The 18,364-nt window shown below is 45.9% G+C and overlaps 1 protein-coding gene across 2 annotated transcripts in view; it reads left to right on the forward strand.

The window, feature by feature from the left end:
• Positions 1-18,364, forward strand: part of LOC119445311 (unconventional myosin-XVIIIa-like) — a 231,901-nt gene that overhangs the window by 101,115 nt on the left and 112,422 nt on the right. For both annotated transcript variants that reach the window (XM_037709624.2, XM_049663204.1), the window contains exons 19-20: positions 6,010-6,153; positions 17,316-17,405. In XM_037709624.2, coding sequence (XP_037565552.1) covers positions 6,010-6,153; positions 17,316-17,405 — 234 coding nt within the window. The remainder of the gene's footprint in view (positions 1-6,009; positions 6,154-17,315; positions 17,406-18,364) is intronic.

Genomic DNA, 18,364 nt, shown 5'->3' on the forward strand with positions numbered 1-18,364 from the left:
AATGTCAAAACATACCTGAACTTGTTGCTGCTAGCTTAGCATGTAAAATAACTCGGCTTTTGATGGAGCTTTCTTAATGAAAGATTCAAAGCAGTGCATCCACCGTGGCCTTTGAAGAACTTAATCTGTTGTGACCCGTGATGGCAATGATGCTGGATGGGCTGTCTCTGATAGTAGGCTATTGTGTGCGAGCACGTTTTTGATTTCATACCTGGTTTCACTGGTGCAGGTAATATTCGGACCAGTTTTGTTAGAAAAAAAGAAGTGACGCATTAGAATTGGGTAAATGCTGTAACATTCACTGTGAGCTACCATTCTTGCTTAAAAATATTCCTAGGACAGGCCCAAAATAGGTGTCTTCAGTGAGATGATGCGTGTTGGATGTGTTCACTGTCCACTAGTGTCAGCAAGACAGGCACTGCAGTTGTTTGGGGGACGGTTTGAGTCATCATTGGGATCAGGTGTGTTCATGCTGACCACTCGAGTTCAAGAGTGAGGGCCTATCTCATAACTGAAATAATGAAAGTTTTGGCTCCTAGAAATGTGTATGCGCCGGCTAGGACCTTCGTTCGGGATTGAATGAGCTGAAAATTGAATTATCTGATGTTGAATTAACGAAAGTCTTCCACATAGTGAGCCCATTGTAGAGAACAGCCCTATTTTACTCATCTTAAATTATGTGTAATTGCAAAGTGACATATGTAATCTTACATGTAATGTAACGCTAACATTATACTAATCCATAAGAAGGGAGACAGTTAAAGAATTGAGGAATATTTAGGTGTGCTTTTTACTGCTGATCTAAGGTGGAACAGACAGGTTACTCATGTTAAGAACAAGGCTGTTGGCGCATTGAGTTTCTTGAAACGTAACTTTAGTAGTTTGCCGCAGAAACTTAGGGAGCAGCTTTATTTCACACATGTCCGCAGTACACTGGAGTATGCGAGTGTTTGCTGGGATCCATAGACTACAGAACTTGTAGATAAACTAGAAAAAGTGCAGAACAGGTTAGTTCGGTTTGTCCTTGGCAATTGTGACAGGATGCTTAGCATGACAAAAAGCAAGAAAGCATTAAATTGGCATCATCTTGAACACCGTCGTCGAAGTCTCGGATTAAAATTTCTTCATAACATATACTACTCTAAAATGGGGATAGCTAGGGAATTGTATTTTCAGCCGCCAACATATGTTTCTAAAAGGCGACATCACAAATTAAAAATACGTGAGATTCTTTTTAAGTGTGACGCTTTCCGCTACTCTTTCTTTGTTCGTACTATAAGAGATTGGAATACTCTACCACCTGACACTGTCTGTATTTCTTCAAATGATGATTTTTTCCATGCTTTATGAATGTAATTTTGCGTGTTTGTTTTGTATATGAGTTGTAACCTCCCTGCTGTAATGCCTGAATGGCAAAGCAGGTACTTAATAAATAAATTACAGACCCATTAGCTTGCTTTCAGTATTGTATAAAACATTCACCAAGATAATTTCCAATAGAATCAGGGCAACACTTGACTTCAGTCAGCCTAGAGAACAGGCTGGCTTCAGGAGGGAATATTCTACAATGGACCATATCCATGTCATTAATCAGGTAATTGAGAACTCTGGGGAGTACAATAAACCTCTCTATATGGCTCTCATAGATTATGAAAACAAATTTGATTAAGTAGAGATACCAGCAGTCAGAGGCATTGCAAAATCAAGGAGTACAAAAGGCATATATATCTTGGCAAACATCTACAAAGATTTCACAGCTACCTTGGTTCTCCTCAAGAAAAGTAGGAAGTTACCTATCAAGAAAGGGGTCAGGCAAGGAGACACAATCTCTCCAATGCATGCTTAGAAGAAGTATTCAAGCTCTTAGACTTGGAAGGCTTAGGAGTGAGGATCAATGGCAAATATCTCAGCAACTTGCGGTTTGCAGATGACATTGTCCTGTTCAGCAACAGTTGGGACGAGTTACAGCAAATGATTGAGGACCTTAACCAAGAAAGTGTAAGAGTGGGGTTGAAGATGAATATGCAGAAGACAAACATAATGTTCAATAGCCTGGCAAGGGAAGAATTTAGGATCGCCAGTCAGCTTCTAGAGTCTGTAAAGGACTACGTTTATCTAGGTCAAATACTCACAGGCGACCCTGATCATGAGAAGGAAATTTACAGAAGAATAAAATTGGGTTGGAGTGCATAAGGCAAACATTGCCAAATCCTGACTGGGAGCTTACCACTGTCGTTGAAAAGAAAAGTGTACAACCATTGCATTCTACCGGTGCTAACATATGGGGCAGAAACTTGGTGGATAACAAAGAAGCTCGAGTACAAGTTAAGAACCACATTAAGAGTGATGGAACGGAAAATGTTAGGCCTAATGTTAAGAGACAGGAAGAGAGTGGTGTGGGTCAGAGAACAAACGGGGATAGCCGATGTTTTAGTTGACATTAAGCAGATGTAGCTGGACAGGCATGTAGTACGTAGGATGGATGACTAGTGGACCATTAGAGTTACAGAGTGGATACCAAGAGAAGGGAAGCGCAGTTGAGGATGGCAGAAAACTAGGTGGGGTGATCAAGTTAGGAAATTTGCAGGCGCAAGCTGGAATCAGCTAGCGAAAGACGATGGTAATTGGAGATCGCAGGGAGAGACCTTTGTCCTGCAGTGGACATAAATATAGGCTGATAATGGTGGCGATGGCATGTAATCTTGTGTCATCTTTTAAGTGTGATGTCCTACACTTTGCAACATTGAAAGAACAATTCGTGCTTGCATTTGTGCAGCTCTTGTGGTTTTGCAGCCATGTCTTGTTGTGGTATAGCCACTTGCCATTTGGCTGTTGTGCATAGCAGGAATCTTGTTGCCAATGCTAAAATACAAGCCCAATCATAATACAACTTCCAGCAGCTTCTCACATGAAAAGAAATTGACAAGCCTCCTCCCCATCACCTATTAAATATGCGGTTAGGCTTAGCTAAGCCTATTCAGTGTGCAATGCAGCACGGAGAAGTTGAACTGGTGACTAAAACATCATAGCTTACATAAGCAGTGTGACAGAACTCAACACAAAAAAATAAATAAACAAAGCAACGAAACATAGAGGAAATGCACTGTAGTCGCGAAAAGATCATTCATTTTCCCTCATATGCAAACCTAAGGAAAAGTAATTTCTAACTGTACATCCTACGGGTTAGGTATAGCCGTTAGGTTTAGTAGCTGACAAGTTTAGTTCCACATCTTTAATATTGTTACGTGTGGAAAGACACAGACAAAAGAGGCTATTTACAGGCTATTTATACTGGAGCCAGACAGCCAGTCCGACACTTGCTCACGCCAAGAGCACAGACACACTTCATTGTCGTTCTCGCGGCGGCTCGTCTCTTGAGCATCTCTCGATGATATCGTAATACTACCCCCCCGGTGGCAAAAGCGCCGTCACGGTGCTGTTAAATATTCAAGAAGCGTGGAAAGTAGTAGGGCTTGAGTCGGGCAACGTGGACAATGTCACTGGTTGTCACAGCAGAGGACGTAGTGGGCATAGCTAGAACGATTTCATAGGTGAAATCGGTCACTTGGCGGAGCATGCGATATGGGCCTGTGTAATAGGAAAGCAGTTTTTCACTAAGGCTAACTTTACGCAATGGTGACCAAAGCAACACGAGTGTGCCAGGTACAAAATGGGCATCACGGTAACGGAGGATCGTGGCGTTGCTTCTGTTTGTCTTGAGACACTTGTAGACAAGCGCACGCAAGTTGCCGAGCATGGTCAGCACAGGCGATTGCATCACGGGCATAATTGCTAGTTGAAGCTGTGGTGGACGGAAGCACAGTGTCCAGTGGTAGCGTCGGTTCTCGACCATACAAGAGGTAAAACGGAGAAAAGCCAGCAGTTTCGAGATGGGAAGAGTTGTACGCAAAGGTAATGCCGGGTCTCAGTCACGGTGGTCGGCTGAAACGTATTTCGATAGCATGTCTGTAAGGGTGTGGTTCTAATGCTCAGTGAGGCCGTGTGTTTGAGGGTGGTAGGAGGTGGTAAAATTATGCTGTATTGGGAGGAGGCATGCATGATGTCGTCAATGTCTTTGGCCAAAAACCATATATGGCCATATATATATATATGTGGCTTTGACCAAAAACCAGGTATGGCCACAGTCTGTTGGCAGTTGACGCGGAGCACCATGCACCAAAATGACATCATGTAGGAGGAAGTGTGCAACTGATGTTGTGCAACTGGTCAGAAGAGTGCGGGTTACGGCATAGCGGGTCGCGTAGTCCGCCGCGACTGCAACCCACTTGTTTCCTGATGTAGATTCCGGAAATTGGAGAAGGTCTAAGCCAGCACGATGGAAGGGCTCAGCAGGGATGTCGAGCGGCTGCAGGTAACCAGCAGGGAGCTGGGAAGGCTTCTTGCGTCGTTGGGAAAGTTCACAAGCGGCGACGTAACATTGTGCGGAACGAGCTAGGCCCGGCCAGAAAAAACGGCGACGTACACGGTCATAGGTTTGAGATACGCCGAGGTGTCCTGCCGTTTGTGTGTCGTGAAGCTCTTCTAGAATGGTTGAGCGGAGGTGTTTAGTTATTACAAGTATTAACTCAGAGCCGTCTGAATGAAGGTTACGATGGTACAGAGTACCGTCGCGGAGGACGAAGAGGCATAGAGTAGCATCGGACGGAGAGTGTTCAAAACGGTCGATGAGTGCTCTGATGTCTGCATGTCTGCGGACATCTGCATGTCTGCAGAATATGTCTGCATGATATGTCAATAAATATATACAAACACTTTAAAGGGCCCCTCACCAAGTTTAGACATTGCAACCAGACAATCAGCATGTGTAGATCGTGCAATAACGATCATTTCTGCAAAGTGTCAAACAGCTACACGGTACAAAAATGCTGAAATTTCAAACAAAAGCCTGTGTGTCCTTCTTGTTCTTGAGGGAGCCCCTCTTGCTGGAGAGTCAAGGTCACATGCACGAACGCATCTACATCATTACATCAGCCACACTGCTTACAACATCACCGATTATGTCATGTGACCTCGGTAAACCATGTAAAGTGGAACACGCAGAACTGCCCCTGGAAGTGCAATGTGGAGAAACAACAAAAAAAAAAAGAGGGGGGGGGGAAGAAATGGGATTCGGGGCTTGTGACATAAGCGTGTTGCAGACCTTCGCCTCCGGTATAAGAGAGGGAAGGAATGCAGGTTGCGTGTGCTAATCAAGGCAAAGGGAGAGAGTGTATGCAACGGCAGTAAAGATTGCCTCCTGGCAGTATGACCCCGCAATATTTCAATTTTTCCTATCTCTGTTACATGAGTGAAATTGAAAAATTCTTGTGGTAAAATGGCCCCCAGATGGTGTTTTACAACTTACTTTCATTCTATAACCAAAATTTTCATAGGGGCCTGGTGAAATATCTTTTAACACCGACTATATTACAACTTCCCACAATTACATGGAAATTTGCTTATCTCACCAACCCGTACATCGCGTAACCTTTTTTAACTCTTGCAGCATGCAGCGCTTGCATGGTTCAACATCTTCCTTTAATCAATCTTTTTGCCTAGTGCCATTGCAGAGTGTAACAATTTACCAGATAGAGTTGTCAACGAGCGTAACCCCATAAACAGCTGCTTACATTGATCACCTCAATCTCTGCCTTTATAATGAACTTACTTACTGTGCTTTTTCTTATTTTGTAATTGCTGATTCACATTGTGACTTATCTGCTGATTTGCTTTTGCATTGTATTCAATGTGCCCCTTCGTTTTTTTAAATGTTTATGTCTGCTCTCAAACGAATCCACAGGATGAGTTTTGTAGGAAACTGTAACCATGTCTTTGTTCCTATTCTTACCTTCTGTAACCCCCCCCCCCTTATGTAATACTCCGACAGGGGTCGTTAAGGGAAAATAAATGATGATAAATGATGATGAACACTGCGGCTGACCTTAGCCTATTGGTTTTTGCAGTGAGCGACAGGGATTCTTCAAATTTCCTTGTCCGGTCTGCTTGCAGGTCCAAGAGCTGGCCATCTGCTGCATACAGAGGAATGTGCGCAAGTTCCTCGAGATACGTGACTGGCCCTGGTGGCGCCTTTTCATCAAGATTGCACCCGTGCTCAATGTACAGCGCACCGAGCAGGAGCTGCGTCTCAGCAGGGTACGTTGGCCTCGTCCTCCTGTTCCAAGGCTGAGTACCTGCTACACTTGAACCTCGTTATGACAAAGTTGAAGGGGGAGCCGGAATTACTTCGTTATATCTCTTACTTCGTTATATCCATTATTGTAATTTACTGCAATATATGGCCAAAGAGGTGCGCAATTGTAAACATGGAAATAAGAAGACAGCTTTGCTGCCCGCGGAACTGCTACACGGCGCGCATGCGATGAAATTTGAATAAAACAACAAAAGTATCTTTGGCTCGTGCAATACGCGATTTAGCACCTGACGCAATCAGCCTTTAGAGAGCTGCCTTCTGTTCCATTGTGATGGTCTTTCGCATCTGCTTTCCCCTCAACTCATCGCGGTCGAGCAGCACGTGGCACACAACACAGCGCCTCGATGTGTGATCGAGCAGGCAAGTGGCACCGGATTGGCTCGGCTGGCTCGTGGCCTCCGAGATTGCTCCGATGCCCATGCGATCTCTGAGGCCACGCCCAGATGCCAGCCTGTGCAGCACACCGCAGGGAGAGGGAGAAGGCAATGCCCGGCCTGGGTGCAACACCCCCGAGATTGCGCTGGAGAAGTCTCTGAGACCAGGCCCAGCTACGGCTGCATGGATGGCACACTGTAAAGAAAGAAAGAAGTTAATGCACTAATCTTTCGCACCGTCACGAGTAGCCGCGCAGTGTGGTACGGCTTGTGCAACCCGGCACGTGCAAGAGAGGGAGGTCAGTGGAGAAATGCGATGGTGAGCTGCGACTCGTGCGCAGGTGTGCAGCTACGTGCAGCAGTGAGAAAGACCAGTGTTGCTCGACGATGCATTTGATGCGGGGACGCAGGAGTTTTTAACTGCCATAACGAACAAGTGCTGAACCCCACGAAAAGCGAAGTACTCAGTGCGCAATGGTTGGGTAATTTTTTTGTTTCGGAGAGGAATTTACTTCGTTATATCCATTGGCTGGACAATTTCACTTCGCTAAAACGAGGTTTTAAATACATGAATATCTATGGGGATTTCAAGGGAAATTTCATTTACTTTGTTATATCTTGTTTCGTTGTAATGAGGTTCGAGTGTACATGCAGGCAGCGGTATTTGAGAGTAATTCTGTGCGGTACTTTAAGCCGTAGCGATCGTAGAGACGTTACACAGCATTTGTAAAAAATAGAAACCATGCTCAGAAGAGCCCAAGTTTGTGGGGTCTTGCCAGCAAATGAGCGATATTTATCAGTTACAGCCGGGACAGCACGTAGAGAGATAGTAATGAGAGACAGTATGGACCGCAGTACGTTTATATAACCTGCTCATCCTTGCTTGGCTTACCATATTGACTGCACACCTTTCTTTTATCAAAAGCTGGTGTAAAATTGGAGGGTGTGTTCATTATGTCGGGTAAAATGTTGAGCAGCTCTTTCTCTCTCTCTCCTATTTTTAGAAACTAAACCTACTGCAGAGAACAGCAACACCAGTTTATATTCAACCTTTCTCTTTAACCTTGCATGTGGAACCCACAGGGAAAGGTTACCTTCTGTTGAGCCTTTCACTTTAAGATCACAGATGGCGGCAGCTTCCATCCGTCCACTACCATCAAAAGCCTAGCAGTCGCTGTTTGTTTCTCTGCACCCCTTGTCCTTATCTGGACAGTCTGTGTGCCCTTCTCTTCAACTGTCCTGTTCCCGAGTTGATCACAGTTCTAAGGCATTCAATCAGCATGCCCAATTTGCAACCGCAAAATTTCTCTTCCTGTTTAATTCTTATAATGGACTAGCAAAATTTCACAACCCAGATTGTGAAAGTTTGCTGTGGAAAGCAACCACTGACACATCGTAAGCTGCCACTGATTTCATGAAGGCATTGTGAGTATTGTGATAAATAAATGTCATAATTTTCTGAGGAATACTTAACGGCTCCACATAAAGCATGTTGTTCAAGTGCTGCTTGCTCTGAAGGTCTTAGAGCACCCCAAACTTATGTCAACGTCACCAATGGCCCAATCAAAGTGACAAAGGAAACATGACAGTGCTTAGTTGCACTAGGGAACATCCAGCATCCGTTGTCTGCCATCAGCATCATCATTAGCATTGTGTGCTTCATTTTGCATATGAACCATCGCTCTTACCTTTGGCATAGCAGTTACAGTACAACAAAACCATTGTGTGTGTCCATTGTGTGCTTCGTTTTGCATATGAACCATCGCTCTTACCTTTGGCATAGCAGTTACAGTACAATAAAACCATAGTCCATCGATACTTTTTTACTGATCAAGAAAGTTTGGGCCAATTTTGCTATAGGGACAGAAGCTACCGCTAGGAGTGCCACTTTAGATAAGAAGGCTAGGATCCACGCGTGTGTCGGCTTGCTTGGGCAATTCTCGTAATAACTCTCTCACATAGTTTCGTGGTATGTTTTGGAGTTATTTCATGTTCTAATATTGCCCTCACTTTTGGGGAACAAATATAGTTAAACTTATATATAATGATGTCAGTAATATCGGCAATTTGCTTCATTTTCTCAAATTTCTTTGATATTGAATTTCAACCTGTTATGCAAGTAAGTACAGTCGACAATGAATTTTTCTTGGACTTGAGGCGGTCGCAAAATTGTAAGAATTACTGGGCACTCAGAAAAAGCAAATTTTACTGAGAAAAAAATTCATTTTGTTCAGTTTGAGAGTCGGCGACAAAAGATACTGTTTCATGGCGTGTCGATGGTATCTTCACATAGGTGGTGGGAAGCGAAGCCAGCGACGCTTTCTCGTTCACTCCGCTCCCGCGGCTGATAGTGTCACCCACAGTAAAAGCGACGGCAGCAGGGTGTGGATGCTTCGTCTGCCTCTCGCTTCAATGCGTCTTCGAAACTCGAGATTACACAAACTCCAGTACTAAACTCCGGGAGGACAGTGCACATGATGCCATGCCATCTTGGTACGCCCACTCTTTGCACACATGGCAGATTATCTCTAAAACAGGGTGTGCAGGCTGTATATGCGCTCTGGTGCGCTGACAGCCATGCACGGACGCACTTGAAAAGGAGACGTACGCCAACCTGCCCACAACTTCCTGCCCTCGCGCGCGTGCTTGATTGCATTACCGCAAGCTCACTCCCCTCCTCCCTTTCCCTTTGCTCGTGTGGGAAGATGGCGTTCATCAAGTCACCATCCTTCTCGGCTCACCCTCGCACACCCAAAGCACACAGGGCACAAGGCACAATATGAACTTATCACACTTGAACTTTATACGGACGCTTCGGTAGTTGCTCTCAGTTGCACGGTGCCCAATTTGAGAGGTGCATTTCCAAGCAGCCACTTGTAATTCAACCATTTGACCATCTGCGTCCATGAAATTTTTCATTTATTGGATCGGTATTTCGTTACAGTGGCAGTGAAATTTTGTTATAGTATTGATATCGTGTATAAACACACTTCGTTTTACTGACGTTCAAAATATGTGAAGCTCTTTGTACAAGAAGTTATAAAGTGAAATATTTTCTTATAGAGACAATTCTATTATATTGAAGTTTGTTATATCGAGGTTTAACTGTATATGAGTGAAGCTTCGCGGTGAAATTACAGTAAAATCTTGTTATGGAGATACACTCGGTTATAAGCGGCATTTGAAAGTGGTATGGTTGTTTTTTCTATGTTTTCCATGTTAACAACATCACATACAAGAGACATGGTTGCAAGAGACACTCGGTAACTGAGGACGTTTTCAGGTCCCTAGAGTAAATTGTTCACGGGGCCGCCATCGTACCAACTGGTATGCGCTGCAATTTTCCTTCCCCTGGCTCGATTCTGTTCCATTCTGCAGCCAGATGTCATTCCTCGCATGGTTGTGACCACAAATTGCACCGAAGATTCTGTCAGTATGCTTTCATAATTGCTGTCGCGCTCCCACACCAACTCTGCGACAGAGTACTACCGCGTTGGATTTCCATTGCAGCGTCCGCGGTGCTGGTTGCTTTTTATGCCAGTAGTTGGACTCGGGAGCCATCGCCATGTTTCAATGAGACAGCTCTGTTCGAATCGTCGGAGCGGACGCGGGCGGATGTGCGACCGGCCCGGTTATCTTTCTGTGCATCTTTGCCACATTGGGACTTTGCACCTCGATCTTCACTTGCTTTCTGCTTCGTGCCGCGATCGTTTCGTCCGCAGTTCACATCCCGCCGCCGCCGCGTTCTCTACTTGTGCGCTTACTAGATTGCACTAAACTGAACGGCATTGTGAGGAACAGGAAACCTTCCAAAGTGAAGTGCTTTACCTCCAGAAGTTGGGATGGAAGGCAATAAAATCTGCAGTCACTAAAAAACGAACTACTATGAATGACTTCTTTAGGCCATTTTGACCAATTTCTTGTAGATGTGTTTAAACACACTTTGATGCTGACGTATAATAATGTTATCTAGTCCGATTCCTCAGTGTTCTTACAATTTTTGGTTACAAGAGACCTCGGTTACAAGAGACATTTTTCTGGAGTCCCTTGAGTGTCTCTTGTGACGAGGTTTTACTGTATAGCTTGCTGAGTGCTTGAGTAATGAGAAGATACTCCCTCATCACGACATATTAGCAGTAAGAAGGAATTCTCGTACTAAAATGGTCTGCTGCACGCTACCTCAATATTTCTTACCAATTTTATAAGTTTACTTCCAAAGATCTTACGGCATCTCACGGCATCACAACTAAGCTCGAAGCAGCAACCACCATGCTAGAGATGCCGGTGGAAGCAACTGTGCAGTACTTGCGATGTCCCCACTGCTTAGCTCCGTATCGAAGCATTGTTATAGATAAGTTCCTAAAGGTTCCTGACATATTGCAACACTTTTGCTCCTGTCAGCACGGCATGGGCAGTGAAGGTGTCTCTGTCCGAGTTTTATTGCGATAGCAATTATATGGACACTTCAACCGGATTTCTGTCGTCGCCGTCGCCGTCGCCGTGAGGTTCCCTATAGATAAATTCTGCGCCGCGCGCCGTATGCCCGAGCGGAAGCGTGCGGGGACGCGCGCTATCACGGAGAGCCAACGCACTCAATCACCCACGCGCAAGCAAGGAAGCGGAAAGCCAGCGCCGGAGGGAGCAGCGGGGGGGGGGGGGGGGGGGCGCATTTCTACTCTGCCAACAACCGCGCTCGTCGTTCGCTCGCCCGCACCGTCTCTTATGTCCACACAGCTCTGACCTTTATGCGCCGTGCATTCGGCGCTCAGTTTCCGTTGAAGCGATAGACTGCACGTACCTTCGCCCGCTGCGCGGCGTATGCGCTCGCTGCCAGCGTTTTGACAGTCGTTGGCTGCAGTCATTCAGTGTGATCTATTCATGTTTGTTTGTGCGCGCTCACACCATGCTTGTTCATTCAGTTAGTAATAGTCGGGCCACATTATCCAACGCATGCTACACATGCAATGCTGCCCAGATCGGCAGTGCAGCACTACAGGTGTGTCCCTTCGCACGCGCTGCCCACGGTAAGCGCTTCTCATCAACACCACCGTTTCACACGCGCCTTCTCGTGGTCATCGAGTCTCTCTTCATGTCGGTCTACTTACGCCGCAGCACACCTGCTTAATTAATCAGCTCATGTTTACTACAATTCATATTGCTACCAAGGCTGCTCACCTTACTTCGTATGACATTGCTGTGTTGCTATCGCATTCATTGCTTCGCCCTTAGGGTGAAACTGTGACATTTTTTACAAAAACAACGATGCACATGTAACTAGTATCGCTATCTCACTTGTAAACTTTACATTGTTAATAAAGCTCTGAAGCACAGCCCAGAATAAATATAGATTACTTGTGAACATTCTAAATGCTTGAAATGATTCTCAAAGGCTGAACAGTTAAATGGAATAAGTAGTGCGCAACGAGATCGTTAGCACACACAATGCACCTGAGCGAGTGCTCTATAAGCCATCGGTACTCTGTCTGCACAGTAACAAAAAATTTTATGCCCGAAAGCACCGGGCTGGCATGCTCAGGTTACGATGTACTTTGCCAGTGTGGCAACAGCTGAGGTATCAACATTTTTTAACTATTAAGCTGGGAAGCCTTCAACACTTGTGTTATCAAACAGTGCAATAGGTGGGATGAAGTGTAGACGACACTGACACAACACTGTCGTCGGCAATTCATTCCGCCTTTTTGCGCTGTTTGATCCTTTTCTACATGCACAAACAGTTGTGCAATGGCGTCGGCCCTTAGCATTGCTTTTAGGTGCTGCAATGTCGCAACAGTGCCTTGTATGATACACGCATTGCTATGAATGATGTCTTCCGGGTGAAAATGCTTCTCGCTCATGCGAGTGTGTTTAGGGAGTCGAAAGAGAATCTCACAGTTTCTCACTGTGCTATAGCCCGTATCCACTTCTCGTGCTATTCAGCGTCACTGGGTAAAGCAAACAATGACACCGTTTCATCCATCCTACTGTTGTAGGAACGACAGTGCAGTACACAACATGTCTTCAGTATCGTTCGTCGAGCTCCTGAGGGCCATTTGAGCTCTGCACATGGTAAAAGGTAAAAGTGTGTAAACATTGAAAGCGACACACAATGCACCACCCAGCTGCTGGGTCACTTATTGCCGAGTGGCCCCTTAACGCCCTTATGACTGCTAGCACCACCCAGCAGTCATGATTGGCAGCTTACGAAGCTCTCCCACAGTGTGACAGAGAAGTTTCCTGACCAGTAAAGAAGTACTTAAGGTAGTGGTGTACGAATACTGGATAGTAAATTTCTAATCGAATATTGAATCAAATCAATAAAAAAAGACAAAAATTGAATCAAATATTGTATATCAGAAAATTAGCTGCACATGCTCAGGGGGCTAATCAGATTACTTAGCTAGAATCTTGTTAGCTATTGCTAACTTAGGTACCTATGGATCTAGATCTGCAGTATGCTCTACCCCAAGCAAAAGAGCTCGGCAGGAAATCTGGCGGTCGCCCATGCCCAGGTAAAAAGATGAAGGCCCGATCTCGGCCTTCTGGGTCGGGCCGGGCTTGGTTGTTGCACGTGGCCACTCTGTTTGCCGACCACCGGTAGGGGGTCGGTAGTCGGCATTGGGGCCGACGTCATGGCCGCCAGTTACTTCATTGTGGCCGTGGTTGGCTGCCGTACGGGCCAATGACTTCCGCATGACGTTCGCAATGTGGCTTGTCCACGGCCAGCATTCTATTGCCGGCATTTATATGTAGGCTTTTTTTTTTCCGCTCACATGCACTGAGTGTTTTTTTTTCTTCATATGTTGATTTTTAAGGCCCCTGCTGCAGATACCAAATATTGCGCTTGTTCAGCAGAGTTACCTTAACTGCAGACATTACATTCTGGATAGCTTGCAAGTGCAGCAGCATTTAATTGAGAGTTGTGCTAATTATATTTTTAATTAATCGCTTTAGGGTGCATGTCGTAATGGCAGAATTAGAGCCCGTAAGCGCACAGGACATATTCAGTTGGGACCAATTTTTTAATTAGCACCAATTTCGAGATATACGATGTCAAATTAAGTCAGCATAATGAATTGGTGTCCTGAATACTACCCTCGAGCATTGCATATATTCACAGTGCCGCAAGGAAATACAGATGACACCAAGGCATTTTTGCCTCATACTTTGATGTATACCTTGAAACTGCCTGGTACTAGTTACAAAATTGGTTCCAACTCAATAGGCCCTGTATCTTAACAGCTCATTTACACCACTGCAACATGGGCACTAAAGTTAATAATAAAAAAATTGGCACAGTTTTGCCAATTCGTAACTTATGCAAATAACTCATTTAAAAAGTAATGTCCATGCATGTTAAATGAAACCCAGCTGAAGAAACGGATTGCAGGTATCTGCAACAAGAATATATATATAGTTTGACATAAAAAGGACACCCTCTATACTTCGCTATTTAATTCATGCACACGTTTTGGGTCCTTAAGCACACTATATAAAGAAGTCGAGCGCTTTGTGGACAAATTATCACTACAGTTGATTTTTGTCGACTTTTATTAGAACTACAGTGGAATCTCGATGATACCATCACGGCTAATACGAATTTCCGGATGATACGATTTTTTTGGTGGTCCCGGCCGAGCCCCGTTAGTTTGCAATGTGCTAGAGAACGGTTGTTACGAATCGATTTTCGAACCGCGTCGGTTGATACGAATAAACGCCGCCCCACCGACGGCCGCGAAAGAGAACAGCGCGCAGGCACGCGCTTTCTCCCTTTCCCTTTTGGTGTGGAGGCGCGGACGCGGCGCCGGACAGCGCGGAGGCCGCGACTGGGCGCGAAGAGTTTGAAGCGCGCTTTTGTGGCTTTTGTGCTTTTCCTCCTTTTCCGCGTGCCATCGGCCGGACGGAGTGGCTGCTGTGCTTCGGGCCGCGTTCTTTGTGTTTGCGCCATTTCGCCTAGTCGCAGCGAGCTATGTCTACCGAGATACGATCTTGGCTGATTCGCGCGGCCGCGGGAGCCTCCGTTGGCGCGTCTTCCGTCGACTGCGTTATCGGTGCCGATGGCACAGGGCGATTGTCTGTTTCGCTGCCGGAGTCACACGGTGCAAGGTAGCGTGGCCCGTTCAGTTGGGGGCTCTTCCGCTTCTCCCGCTAATCGCCGTATTTTTCTTGCTGTAGGAGGCTTGCGCTTCCGTATTCCTAAGAGTGCTTCGTCCAAAATTTCTTCTCCAACGAGCGACGATCCATCACTAACCTGGGAGCTCTCAGTAATCCAAGACACCGGCGTGGTTTGCGAAGCAGACAACTGCCGTTGCCATCTTGCCCCTGTCACAGCAGCAACCAACGGAGACGCCTTTCAGCACGGCAGCCAATCGGAGGCCCGCTTTTATCGGAGGGCCCGTGTGACTACCTATAGCAGACCCGCGCTTGTTTTGTGTTTGTGCGTTTGTTACAAGAAGGCGACGACGGACGAATTGAGAAGCGGAACGGCGAAACTTGGAGCTTTCAAACGATACCAAGATGGCGGCGCTCGGTGGCGGGAAATACGAGATATGTCTCCGTGAACTGCGGTGATTCTGCGCGATTTAAAGCTGTTTTCTCACCCTGCGCACTGACGAATTAATCTTTTTCGGGCACTTTTAGTGCGTTTTCAGCCAAACAATTTTGATACAGCGTAGGTTAGGCGTTGCAGATACCGAAATGCATGGTTTTAAAAAATCGATTTTTCTCGCGATTTTCGCTATCTGATCCCCGCGTCCCCCCATTAATTTGGCTAGCTTTAATTGCGTTTCGATGATACGGATTTCGGCTAATACGAATATTTTTCGTGACCCCGTGAGATTCGTATCATCGAGACTCCACTGTATTTAGATACAAACACAATAGAAACTGGAATACTTTGTTGTGAAATGCTGTAATAGTAGGTTACTGGTTGTGACAAACATAAAATGGGAATTACTCAATGACAGTCTTGTATGGGTACTTGAAAATGTCCTTCCTTGAACTGCGTAAGCCCATTTACCCGATAACTGTGCAGCCAGGTCACTTGACTGATTCTGCTATGGTCCCACTCTGGTATCTGAAATACAGACATGTACTACGTAAGTTTCAGAAATGGGACATGTATAACTATAATATTGGACTAGATGCTTCGTGGCCTCTTAATAACTCTTTAAGCATTGTACCTAATTATGAACAGGTTCTGACAAAACCCTGATTTTTCATGACAAACCCTAAATACGTATTGCACATGCAAACGCAGTCTCACATTATTTAGCCTCAAAACAAGCGTCACGAAAATCTGACAAATTGACGAAAGTCTGATGAAGCAGGGTGAAATTTGCTGTTCTTCAAATTACCTTCACCATGACTGCAACGCAGTACATACATCGTGCGCACGGCATATACTAGTATAGGTTGTCCCAACTATTGTGCACCAAGATTTAAAAATATGCAAATGCAACGTAGCTGGACAGAACCAAGGTAATGTTGTTGGCCGTTGCTTGGAGATACTAAGATTATTTTCTTACATTCCACCTAATTACATATTTAGTCCTAAGTAATTAATCAACTTCTCAGATATTATAATTAGATGAAAAGTGTCAACGAGAAAATTGTAGAGCAACATCAAAAATCCCCTATACAGCTTGCTGTTGCTCAATACGTGTTACATAAAAGTGTTTTTCCGAGCGTGAAAGAAGCCCGCGAATAGACGCAAAATTGCCGCGCAACTCGCCGCTTCAGGCACTTTGCGTGTATTCTCTCGTACCGAGGGTCGTGTGATCGCTATAAATAGATCTGCGTCGATTCTGTAGGAAACCGTAACTTTAGTCGACGACATCCAATGACGTAGCCCCGATTAGGCCTAATGGGCTAGACAGTGTGGCTAATGGTGCGGCCGTAACGAAAATTCGCCTCCAGCTGATCTGATAACGGGCCGCAAACTGTCACGGAAAGCTTGTCGCTAATATGTTCCTATGGGTGGCTCATCAGTCATGGGCCGCGAGATCACGCGTATGGGTTAGATTGACGGCCGTTGAAGCAGCGTTCGGGTCTGCAGTCGATCGGCCGGCAACTACCGCGAGCGCGCGTGCCAGTTTCGTCTGTGCACGTGCTCGCGTGTGGGTAGAAAGCTGCGAACAGCGCGAATCCGCGTGCGTGAAAACGGAACACGCGGGTTCGATGCGATCAGCGTGCTTTGCGATGGCTAGTCGGGCCGATCTTCATACATGCTTCGCACGTTCACGCAGGTTTTGTTGTTCCCTCTGCTCGCCTAGCGTTAATCATTTCGTTCGGTCCGCTCGACCTGGTCGAACCGTGTAACGATAAAGATTGCGCTGCGCACGTCAAGGCGCCAACCACTGCCGGGTCGGGTCGTTCATCGAAGGCAAGAAATCGAATATTCGAGAAGTCGAATACTAAATATTCGATGAGCGAATTGAATTATTCAAACGTCCACTATTCGATTCCAAATGGAATATTCGAGTTGCCGCACACTCCTAAATAAAGGACTGCGGCTTCAAGAACTGCTTTAAGAACTGAGATTTGGACTAGTTTGGACCCATTGCACAACGATGAGCCTGTGTTTTACAGAATGCGATCCTCAATCCCTCGACCATGGCTGCCGTGGAATGAGATCCCGCTGTGCAGTGAAAACTGACGTGGAGCATTTTGCGCAGGTTGTGTTTGCTCCCTCTTACCGCCCCGCCCTCCCATTTTCTTTCTCTCCCCCTCAGGAGGAAGTGGAGCAGCTCAAGGCCAAGGTTGACAAGCTCGAGAAGGAGCGCTCCGAGCTCAAGCAGGGCCACGACCTTCTCGAGGCCAAGGTCAGTACCCGCACGGCGGCTCTCTGCACGTCCCGACGTTACGCGTTTTTCTTTTTTTTTGGCTTTGCCGCGCTACGCCGGTGCCTCTCAGAAAAGCCTGATGTGACGAGCACACGCCTAATGTAAAACTTGTGCCGAGGACAACAAACGGCTGATCTAGAGATTGCCGTCCGAGTGGGGAATGCGGCCACTGTAATTTAAGTCCTGTGACAAGAGGCTGCACTACTTACGACTGCCGTAGCAGCATGATGAAATGTCTTTGCGCTTCCTCCTCGCTCTTGGACACTATATAATTTTATGACCGGCACATAGGAGCTGACTGCCTTCTCTACTAAAAATTGGCAGTTTGGATTGTGGTGTATTCGCCGTATTTGGCAAAAAGTGCGGAATGACACATGCTTTCGAATTTATTGATGTTGAATACCGCAATAAAGCTAAGCTTCTCGAACTTCTAAGTTGGTAAAGCGCTTTCAATACTATCATGCCGTTTCTTTCATCACTAACTGCCCTGCTCGTTATAGCATTTGCATCAGCGCATTTGTCTAAAGTGTTGACGTAAAGTGTGCATGTTGTTATGCTTCCTTGAGTCGTGTGACAAAAGCAGTACAGGTGCACTGCTGTCTATCTTAGGCTTTCACTGCGACTGCCCACTGAGAGCCGCTGACAGGTAAGCGTGTGTGCTTTCATCGCAACGAGCAAGTGGCGACGATCAGGTTCTGGGGAACTGAGGACAACTCTTCTCGAAGAAGTGGAGATGCTGACTTGACCAAGACGTGCTATTCATGACTGCAATTGGAGACTGATGGACTTCTCATCGTGCAGACCTTTCGTCGACGCCGCTGTTGACGTCATACGTCACGAGTCGTTATTGAGATTACAAGGCAACTTCGTGAAAACTGCATCAGCCGTCGGATCTGAAGAGTTGGCTGCGGAGAAAACCCGTGTCGGCATTAAATTAC

The sequence above is a fragment of the Dermacentor silvarum genome, chromosome 3, assembly GCF_013339745.2.
Source record: "Dermacentor silvarum isolate Dsil-2018 chromosome 3, BIME_Dsil_1.4, whole genome shotgun sequence".
Classification (NCBI taxonomy): Eukaryota; Metazoa; Arthropoda; class Arachnida; order Ixodida; family Ixodidae; genus Dermacentor; species Dermacentor silvarum.